This window comes from Chaetura pelagica, unplaced genomic scaffold (genome assembly GCF_000747805.2).
Source record: "Chaetura pelagica isolate M959 unplaced genomic scaffold, ChaPel_1.0 scaffold630, whole genome shotgun sequence".
Classification (NCBI taxonomy): domain Eukaryota; kingdom Metazoa; phylum Chordata; class Aves; order Apodiformes; family Apodidae; genus Chaetura; species Chaetura pelagica.
The window spans coordinates 488,143-499,075 of NW_009951855.1; the positions used below are offsets into that span (position 1 = coordinate 488,143).

At 36.8% G+C, this 10,933-nt stretch overlaps 1 protein-coding gene across 1 annotated transcript in view; it reads right to left on the bottom strand.

The window, feature by feature from the left end:
- Window positions 1-3,780: 3,780 nt before the first annotated feature.
- The window catches only part of ACTR8 (ARP8 actin-related protein 8 homolog (yeast)), a gene marked incomplete at its 5' end in the record, with an annotated part of 14,532 nt that continues 7,379 nt past the window's right edge, over window positions 3,781-10,933 (bottom strand). The window contains 12 exons of the mRNA XM_009993339.1: window positions 3,781-4,021; window positions 4,608-4,771; window positions 5,171-5,435; window positions 5,853-5,993; window positions 6,569-6,664; window positions 7,175-7,328; window positions 7,652-7,784; window positions 8,404-8,497; window positions 9,030-9,203; window positions 9,833-9,937; window positions 10,183-10,293; window positions 10,820-10,933. The exon at window positions 10,820-10,933 is cut by the window's right edge and continues 1 nt beyond it. Of these exons, the coding sequence (XP_009991641.1) occupies window positions 3,878-4,021; window positions 4,608-4,771; window positions 5,171-5,435; window positions 5,853-5,993; window positions 6,569-6,664; window positions 7,175-7,328; window positions 7,652-7,784; window positions 8,404-8,497; window positions 9,030-9,203; window positions 9,833-9,937; window positions 10,183-10,293; window positions 10,820-10,933 (1,695 nt within the window). The remainder of the gene's footprint in view (window positions 4,022-4,607; window positions 4,772-5,170; window positions 5,436-5,852; window positions 5,994-6,568; window positions 6,665-7,174; window positions 7,329-7,651; window positions 7,785-8,403; window positions 8,498-9,029; window positions 9,204-9,832; window positions 9,938-10,182; window positions 10,294-10,819) is intronic.

The following is a 10,933-nucleotide window of genomic DNA, read 5'->3' on the forward strand; positions in this document are numbered from 1 at the left end:
GAGGCCGCCCGAGGTAAAGCGGCGGGAAACCCCCCCCCCCCGTCGCGAGGGGCGGCCGCGCGGGCAGCGCCGCTCCCGCTGCTCCTCACCCGTCTGCGGGCGGTCTGAGCTGCTGGTAGGGGTTAAGGGCTGCTCGAATCTGCAATTCCAGGGTGTAATTTATAATCCTGTAATTTATAATCCAGGGTGTAACTTAATCCTTACCTGCGTGTTTCCAGGTGAACACGGGGCTGGACGTGAGCAAACAGGACGTTGTCCCACTGCATCAGTTTGTGTTAACTCACTTGTTAACCTTACCAGTGCCCACTACTCGGTTTTAATAGTCATCATTGAAATATGTGTTCAAGAGTATCCCAGTGGGCAGCTGAAAGTACTAGAAATACTACAGGGCCTTTTAACTGCCATATAACTTTTCTATTGGCTTTGTCCTCTAAGTGTCTTCAGCATAGCTGACTTCAGTGCATGTTTGTTGTATGATAAACTGCATTAAAAGTTGGTACTGGGGAGAATATCCCATAAAATTCCATGGGAAATGGCCAAGGATCAGAGTTGTGTGAAGAGCCAGTGCTGCTGCTCTTCTGGGCTGCTGGAGGATGAATCCAAGAGTGTTGTTTTCCCCTTTAGAACTCTCATGGTAGAATAACAATACTATAATGAAGACTAATCGAGATAGTTGTTGCAAGAAGTTACACTTTCTTCAGGCGTTTTGTAATGACAATTGTCTCTGCTACAATGCCTTCAATACTGCCTGTAGATGCTGATTATTTTCCCAAGTCCTTCCTTATCACTCTGCTTGGATTGTATGGGATGATTAATTATTTTCTGGGATAATTGGTTGTTAATGTTTTGCTCTTAGATAAGCAGAAAATAATTAACAGTCTCTGGGTGGTTGGTTATTCATATTTAGGCACCAAACTGTGAACTTCTGAATAATTACTCATTAATGGAAAAGAGTGATTATCCCCTGTGGAACTATGAGTAAATGTGTAGCTATTTGTAGAGACACGAACAAGAATCACTAGTTATTTTCGTGTTTCCTACAGAAAAAGAAAAGTTGTTAATTTATGATTTCTTCACTTTCATTGAGTTCTGCTCAAAAAATGCCCTGTTACAGAACTTCTTCCTCACAGACCTACCTTCTTGTTGGGGCAGTCAGTAGTGCACAAGTTCTATTAACCTGTTTTTTAGAGGTTCGTGACAAGATGTTCTATACTAAAGTTTGAAATACGTTCCTGGGAAAAAAAGCATAGTAACTTCTGTGCTTGAGATTACATTGCAAAGACAAAAGAAAAAATTAATTATTGCACAAAGGGTATAAGTCATTTCTCTTTTGCCATAGAAAAAATAAGTTAATTATTAGAGACACTGTAAATACAGTCACAACAGTAAAAAGTGCAATATTAAGTTAACAATTCTCGGGAATAAAACAATACAGAAAAACAGAAAAGAACAAAAATGCTAAAGAATAATGGATGGGTCCACAGGGTAAAATTCTGTGGTCCTAATTCTTGAAAATAGATTAGCATAAAACAGGATTCTCTTCAGTGTCAAAAACATGAGCATCTATTACTGTTTAAATGTGCAATGCACATCATCTACTTCCAACCCCCCTGCATGGGCAAGGACACCTTGCAGTAGACCATGTTGCTCCAAGTCCCATCCAACCTGGCCTTGAACACTTCCAGAGAAGGGGAACCCACAGTTTCCCCGGACAACCTGTTTCAGTGTTTCACAACCCTCAGAGTGAAAAATTTCTTCCTAATGTCTAACCTAAATCTACCCTCTTCTAGTTTAAAGTCATTACCTCTCATCCTGTTGCTACCTGCCCAGCTTTCTTATACTCCCTTCAGGTACTGGAAGGTTTGAATCACAAATGTGTGTACCTGCAATATACATGTGGTTGATGTGTTGTTGACCTGATCATACAAAATTTAAGCTTCTCTTTGTAATTATTTGAATTTTGTCCCTTGGTACACTGCCAAAGTGTAGCATTTTATGTTTCTTGTTGTTCCTAGGTTTCCTACTACACAATGGTAAAAAAGGGATACAGTGTAAAACTTAGTTTTAAAGTTTGCTTCTACCAAAGTTTGAGCTCTCCGATTTTCAGCAAGTCTTCCTTTGAGAAAGTTGCTCAATGTCTCTTCTTCAATCCTTCATTTGTACTTGGGGCTTAAATATTAATGAACATATTTCCTCTGCTGTTCTTAGTGAACTCTTCAAATATCGTTGCAGTGACCATGTAAACTTAGTAGTATCCTTTTATTTCTCCAGCAGTTAATATTGGCTTTCTCCATTGTTCTCACAAAATAGATAATAATCACTTTCACAAAGTAGTTTGATTGTTTTTGTTGCCTAGTAAACCTAAAAAGTGGCTGCAGTACGTATATATATCATTCAAGCACTTTAAAATCCTTTATGGTGAAAAGTACATATTTATATAAAGTGTAATAGTATTGTTATCTTAATTTTGTAACGTAACCTTCTTTTAAAGAGAAGATTTAATGTCTTTGCATTTCATTAAATGCATTATGGAAAACTTTTGCTCTTGGGAGTATGTTTGCATCTTTAAATTTGTCTTTCAACTGAGAACAGAAGTTAATGTTTCACATTTTTGCTAAATATTTGTAGGAATAGTTGCATGCTGAAACAAGTATCACTGGCAGTCACATGCAGTTCAAGAAGTACATTATAACAGAGGGGTGATTTTTGTGAGCAATACTAATGCTGCACTGCTAATGTTAGTCCTACTAGAGGGTGGCACTTAGATGCAGGAAAGTAGTTTTGTTATTTGTATCAGATGTAAAGGTAACTATGTTTCAAGAAAATCTGGTAACAGATTTGGGAAACAGCACTCCTATCAGGAGCTCAAACTGTAGTACAGAAGGAAATACATGACAGAAATCAATCTGTGCAGAAATTTCATTTAACTGTGCATTGGAAATATTCTACCTTATATTTTTTCCCCTAGATAACTCCTTGCTTTTCTAAGGGTGGATATGACTGCCCAAGGCCTACAGAAAGTCTAAAAAACTCCATGCAAACGGTGAGTATTTCTCATTCTTGAGTCATTATTCAATGCAAACTAAACAGAAACTGCTCAGTGTTTTCTGTTGCACTCATGTATATTTGGCAGATTTTCACAATATGTTTGCAAACTGTTTTTGTAGATGGATATCTGAGTGTCAAAATCGTGGTAAAAAGCATGGGATTGAGGTTGGTGCTGGCTATATAAAAATGCATCTATTTGTTTTGAGTGTATTATGTTTAAACAGGGACAAGTGGATAATTCCCATGGACAATGAAAAGCTGGCAACAACTTTTGATGACAACAGGCAAGAAAAAACACTTCACTTTCACATTCTCAAGTGTTTCCACTGAATAATATAATTATATAAACAAAATACCACCAGCAACTGTACTTTGGGTTCTCCATTTAACTTTTTCCACAATTGCTTATATAACAATTTTACCTTTTGGTAACGCTGGAGCATGAATCAGAGTAAGGCATCAAACCCACAGCCTGCACTCCTCAGCTATTGCTTCTGTGTGCATGGATCTGGAATGAGTCTTTGCTTAACATCTGTCATATTAATATTTTACACCTCAAATTCCCACACTGTGAAATATTAATACACGTAACCTATATAATGTAGTGAATCTGGAGATGTGTGCTACTCTGTGCACAGAATTCATTGCCTACTACTCAAAAGATGAAATACAACAATGCTGAAGATGCTGTACTAGAAAAATTTAAGTTAAAGTTAGTTTTAATAAAATACAAAAATATCAGCAGAAGATTAATACATCTGTACTTGAAAAAGAGGGCATTTGGGGAAAGGAATCTTCAGTTAATCACCTTCCACTGTACACACATCCATTACCATACAAACGCAGCTCGCTCTCGTAACATCCTGACACCAAAACGTTGCCACTCTCGCTGATATATCCATAGCTCCTGGGTTGTATCCAGACAGGCTAGAACGGCACCTCCTTTCCATGCAATTAAGCGAGGATCCATATCCTAAATTCAAAACACATTGCACACAATTACTGATGTAAATTTGCATAGTTCTCAAAACTCGTATCCTAGTTTTTCCAGTGTTTACCACTAAGAATCTTGGAGCGAGGGGAGAAGTTTTTCAAGATTATTCAGGAAAAAATTGTGAGCTAAAAATATGGAAAATATATTTTGTGTTTAGTGAAGTTGAAAAATATTCAAGTTTTGATTTTTACAATTTTTTCCTGATTAATTCCAAATGACAGTATTTTAATGCCATCCTTCTTTTTACTTTAATAGTAATCAAAAACCCTAATGGAATTTCTTGCTGAGCAGACAGGCTAACTCCATGGGCCTGTACCAAATGCTTTTTTAAGAATATGGCCTTTAGATAATAAGCACTTGGGTGATCAATACTAGTAACACTTGCTATCCCTCTAATCTCCTGCCTATAATAGGAGAGTGCTATGTTATGAGCTGAAAGCTCTCCTAAATCTCCTGAGATATGCAACTTATCTGTGGTTTTGAAAGAGTATAATTTTTTTTCATGTTTTGAAAACTTGAACCAACCACAGTTTATTAAACATTTAGCTATCAATCAACAGTATACCTTAGGTCTTGTGATGACTTCAACATTTTCAACGACTCTTCTAAAAGAAGGAGGCATTTTGTTGAGAATTCGGTGTTGAAGAAACTCTTGAGCTTTATGAAACATAAGGCCTCCTCCCACTACCAAAATGGAGCTATACATCTTCTTTTTTGTATCATCAGATGCTGGAATGAATGGATATATAGAAATATTTTTTTAAATACATATGACTTGTATTTGTATTATAAAGAATTTATTGCACGTTAAACCAGAAAGAAATCAGTGTTTTTCTGTTCCTTGGAGATTCAAAATGCCTAGCTTGTATTTGTATTATAAAGAATTTATTGCAAGTTAAACCAGAAAGAAATCAGTGTTTGCTTTAAAAAATATTTTTCTGTTCCTTGGAGATTCAAAATGCCTAGCTCAAGAAACCTCAACAAAGATAAGGAATAGTGTAAATAGTGTAACTACTCTAGAGATGATTAAACTTCAGGACATACATCTTACTTGGGTAAAGTATAGGAGTTACTGTAAATCCATACTGATGTGTGTATTTTAATGAACTGTACAAATGTCATTCTTACCACAGCAGTCGATACTATGAAGAATGGCTTTGTCAAGGCCCAAGGCTTTGCCTTCAAACTGAGAAATTGCTGTTTTCCTGGACATGTGTGCAGTTAAAGGTTCCTCCGAATCATTTCCAGATATCATACAATCACTCTGGGAAGATCCCAGTTCCACTTCTTGTGGGTACATCCTCTCTGAAATATCTGAGGTTTGGCCTCTCAAGTCTCCCTCAAACGCACCAGGCTTCGACATAGATTTTCTATCAGCTGTAGCTTTTGCAGACTTAAAAATGAGAAAACACACTGAACTATGAAAAATGTAAAAAGACCTTCAGCAGGTAACAGAACAATACAAAGACTCAACTAAGCACCCTTGTATTTTCCTTCATCTCTTTGCACAGAAAGGTTAAGCACTGCATAATTACCTCATATAATTTTCATTTTAATCCCCACTTTCAAAGTGAGCATTTTACCTTGAACTCCATCAGATTTATCAATGCCATAATATGAAGCCCTCTTAGACTCTGAAAATACACAGCTCTAATTAAGACTTGTCTAGACACCCATAATTCCTTACTCTAAATTTATTCTTTAATGCTTCTGACCTAGGTAATGAACTTTGGTTTCTGACATGAGCTAATGAGTCCTGATTTTATTTCCTAATTAAATAATACATAATGAAAAATGAGCATTCACACACCTGCTCCTGCTTACTTTGTGTGGCTAGCAGATATTGTTCATCATGAGGATCCTCAGGGTCACCTTGTGACCTGTGTTGCAAAGTTGTCATTTTTTGTCCAACAATTCCAAAAGTTGCTGGATAAAACAGAGCCATTGGAGCCTGAAGAATGAGAGATTTGGCATGGTTTTAATACATATTTATAATGGGGGGGGGGGGCAGTATTTACTATAAAAAAGAAAAACCTTGCTCTGTTTTTCTCATAATTCAAAATTAAATATACATTTTTTCCTAAATAGGTTTGTAAAAGGCTGAAGTGTCTTCAGCTTTGCATTGTTTAAAAACCAACCAAACAAATACACTTGTACATGTATGTAAGTTTCTTTACAGATTCTGCATCATATAATCAGTAAGCACTCAAATGCAGTTTGTTACAAAATTAGAAAATTCAATGGTGAGTTGAAAAACTGGCAAAATTAGCATTAATTCTTTGCATTTGAAAGACAAATATAACATTTATTATATTTGAAGCCACAACCACTCTGGCTAAAGCTAGTGAGAAAGTCTTATGCATCAACTAGTGAGTCATTATGCCCATTCATACATATAGTAATTGATTTTAAAACTATCAACAAGCATATGTTAAGAACAATCCATAAATCACAGGGCCAATACAAATTGAGGCCCTGATTCTGGATACTGAATATAATTCTTACAATAAAAACAAAGAAAATCACCTGTAATTTTTCATCCCCTAATCGGAACTGATATAATAAAGCTGGAGAATCTGGATGACGAATTTGGAATTCATGGTCTTGCAATCCAGAAATATCCTAGAGTTCAAAAATGATGTAAGAACAGTTTTATATATTTGTGTATCAAGCTGCATAATCTATTTAAACTGCAGGAAACAACAAGAAGTAAAAAAAACTCTTCAGACTATTAATTCCAATTACCTATTCTTGATTTCTTTTTAAGTCTTCAGCTTTCTACATGTCTAAGTCTCTAAAATTGGAGTTTGTACAGAAAGGAGACCTGCTGGCAGATCTTGACAGAAGTTGAAAACCAGCAAATATGCAGTTACTATCAGCTTATTTCAGTAATAAGAACAAAGGAACTAACTTTCTAAGAGTTGGAATTCCTTTTGACTGGAAGAAATCTAAAACAAGTTACAAATACTTCAAGTCTAAAGTTTCTCCAGCTTTTGCCAGTATTCTACTAAGTGAAATACTACATTTTATTCAATTTACAAGCAACTGTAGATGCACAGAAAGGTTTACTAGACTAGCACACTGTAAAGGAAAAAGAAATTACTTGGAGAATACACTATTCTCCCTTCTCACCTGGTCTAGATGACAAAATGTCTCTTTTAGATGCTGAAGAAGCAAGCAATCCAGCTTATTAGTTAACTGACAGTCTCTATAAGGGAATCCTGCCCGTTGCATAAGCCAATAAAAACACCTTGATACATCAGATCCTCCATATGCAAGGCACAACCTAAAGCAAAGAGGAGACAAAGATTTATTATTTGCTGAAATACTGGCCTTCTATAGTAGCACACAGAGGAACACCAGGAATGTTTTAGACATGCTGTGACTATGACTTCCACATGGTTTGCAGAGCATGGTATCAGTTCTGCCTATTTTCTTCTTTTAAAGCCATCAGAATTATTTAAGGTTCCTATTATGACTCTGTTACAAGGCTTACAGTAAAAAACCCCGTATTTATACAAAAGCTTTCCTGTTTTTAAAGTCAAGTCTTTGGTAAGCAACTAAGTAAATACCTATAATCATTCTGCATATTAAAAAATAAAAAAATACCTGGTGTTGCGATGGGAAACACCATCTTCTACACAGCAAACACTTGTCTTCTGATCTCCCACATCTACTATACATGCACTGCTTAAACCACTTCCAAAGGTAGCACAGACAGACTCCTGGTGTACCACAATTCCTAGCAATATGAGAAGAAATTGTATCTGATTTATGCCAAGCCCCAGAGCCGTGTTGCTGACATTTAAGGGATATCTTAATGTATTTTAAAATCTACTAATAGTCTGACTCTTCACTGAAAGTTTGTATATTTAGCGGAGATGGGGTGGAGGGACTTGGTGACTTTTTATTGAGTAAGCCCTTAAAGTCCTGAGAAAAATTTTAAAATTTTATTGCTCTTCTACATTTAGTGGCTGCATTTAAGCCAACTCTGAAACCTGTAGATAGGACAGTAGCAGCATATTACATCATATGCTTTTTTTTAAAGGCTAAGAATCTTAATTCCCTGTAGAGTTAACACTGTGCATTTTAGAAACACCTGAGAAATCAGACTATTGCTACTTTTATCTCAGCTGAAGTGAGAAGCCCACCATTGGAATACCTAAGAGCAAACCAAGAAACTTACTTCAATGCCAGCCAAACATTTTGCCCCGTTAGAAGAGATAACAGTTGTGAGAACAGAAAAAGATGAATAGTGCTAGTCCCAGCCAAATTGGGATTGATGTGCAAAAATGTGCCTTAAAAGACAAAAAATATCTTTATGCTATTATCACTAAGTGCTTGCTTATGTATGATTTTACCTGAGAAGCCCATCTTCATTAGTATCATATTTACCAATTCTTTCACATGTTGTTTATTGTAGATGTCTGGAATTAGTAAAATGCACCTGTAGTACTGGAGATATGAACAGTGAATTAAAGCCAGCTCTTTACATTCTTGGATGCCTGATACTAAGGTAGAAAGCACAATATACAAGTTATTAAAAGAAGCAAAATTATAGAAATGGAGTGAAGTACCAAGTTAAGAGCTTATAAGCCCCTAGGATGTTCAAAAGCACATCAGTTATAAGAAAAACAGATGCTCTGCAAGAAGAAATTTATGCAAGTATTAGGCAACCATTCATCAATTGTCTTGTTTTCAGTCATCACAAAAAAGACGACAAACCCAAACAATGAGATTGTGAAATTTCTAATGCAGGATTTCCAGACCTCCTTGGTAGAGGTTTGCAATTTTTGTCTTACAGACTGCATGGAATTCCAAATGAAGTCTTTGGAACTATACTCACTAGCAGAGAGAATTTATTTACTAGGAAAACTGCCCGTACAAAGCTACCAGTAGCAGGAGGTTGCTTCTCTTTTATAGTAACATCTTCAGAAGTGGATACAGAGTGGATGCAGAAGCTCACATGAATGTGATGACAGCTCACCTTTAAGTCTTTCAGTGGTATTTCCAGGTACTTCTGTATTGCATGTGACCATATGACTTCAAGGTCTGCTAATACAGCCGTGAGGGAGCCACCAGGTCCTGTGTGGAGATTCAGCTGCCCTCTTCTAATAGGCCAATGTATATTATAAGAATCTAGTGGATTAACATACAGTGCCTGAAAATAGGAGACAGTGTCCTATGGATTGCTTTCCCCAACACATTAGGTACATATACTAGAAAAATATTTCAGAAGCAGATACAACAGACATACAGCAGCACTCAGACCGATATGAACTAACTAAGTGGATTTATTTTTAACAGGGTTGTATTATAAAACATTAAAATAAAAAGACATTAAATACATGATTTAAACTGTTTTAATGTCCATATTCCTGGACATAAGTCTATTTTTCCATTATCCCAAATTAGTAACTAAAATAATTCAAAGACTCTTTGAAGCTCATAAATGCCTAACTACTTAGCAGTGATTCCACATACTGCTCCTTTTATAATTTTCTTGCTTTTTCTCTGAATTGAAAAAAAAAAAAGTTCTCATGTGGTCCCGGCAGAAACACCGAGTTATAGCAGCAAAGGATCCAGGTTATTTGCTAGGCAAATGAGGGAAACTGGTCTTTCTGAATGATGATAAATATTCAATTAGTCTATAGTAAAGCTTTTCATGTACTACTTGACCACATTTATATGCCTTTCAATACATATCAACAGATAGCAAACTGCCAATGATAACACAACTGTATTAAAACAAAATGCTGAGCCTCAATTCAGTGAGGAAATGAACCTTACCTCTTCTCCTACCAAAAATTCAGGATGATTTGATGTGTTTGTCCACTTGGCTCCAGAGCTGTGATCTAAAATAGCTGGCCGCATCTGTCTGTTGTATGACCTGGCCTGGAATTCAATCAAAACAAATGCTGCTAAGAAATATTTTACCAGTCACTTTTTATGCATGAAAAAAAGCCACACACAGAGATCCCATTTTAAATCTTTGTTTTCTCAGATCTTCAGAGATGGAACACACATCAGCACTATCTATCTTTGCTGTATAAATATACCTACTCTTGTCCACCAAAACAACATCACATCAAATGGCTATATGAACAAACAATTTAATAAAAATCTTAACAATGGGTTACCTGATCAGGTGACACTGGTATACGCCTTGCACCATTTGACATCTTTTTGGACCATATTGCTTGATCCACCATTTTAAGGCCATTTTGTCTCTGCTCAGTGCTTTCAGGTTTCTAAACAAAACCCACAAATACCCAACATAAATACTTGCTGCATACTGGTAATACTGAAACTATTATTAAACAATGAAATAACTAGTTGATAGACTACAGAAAGCACAGGTTTGTAAAATGAATATACACTTATTTTTAAAGAAACTTCGTAACATCAGAGTTCCTAACATATTTGTCTAAGTCAACTCGACTACGTTCACTGATTGTAATGGCTATAGGACTTCAGAGTGATGAGCTCAGGACACAGCACAGAAAAATCCACGTGTACAAACCCTCAACTAGCCAATTTACTAGGTTTAGTTCACTGTGAACAAAACAAAGCCCCAACTTAGGACTGATGCTCACCTACTGACGTCAGTAAGGTGGCATCTACAGCACATTAAAGGGGAAAATAGCTTGTCTTGAGACATTCCTTTATGGAAAAATGTAACGCGTGAGGAGGGGAAGACACGCATCACAGAACCCAAAAAGCAGAATACGTAGTGCAAAGCTCCCTGCAGCCCCTGGGACGCCAGGCCCCGCTTACGTTCAGCCCGTCCCGCAGCAGCCAGCTGTCCCTGTAGGCCGCCTGTCCCTGCTGCTTGTGCCGCCGCGCGATGACGTGGGGGATGCCCACGGGCAGCGTGTCCGTGGCTCTCCC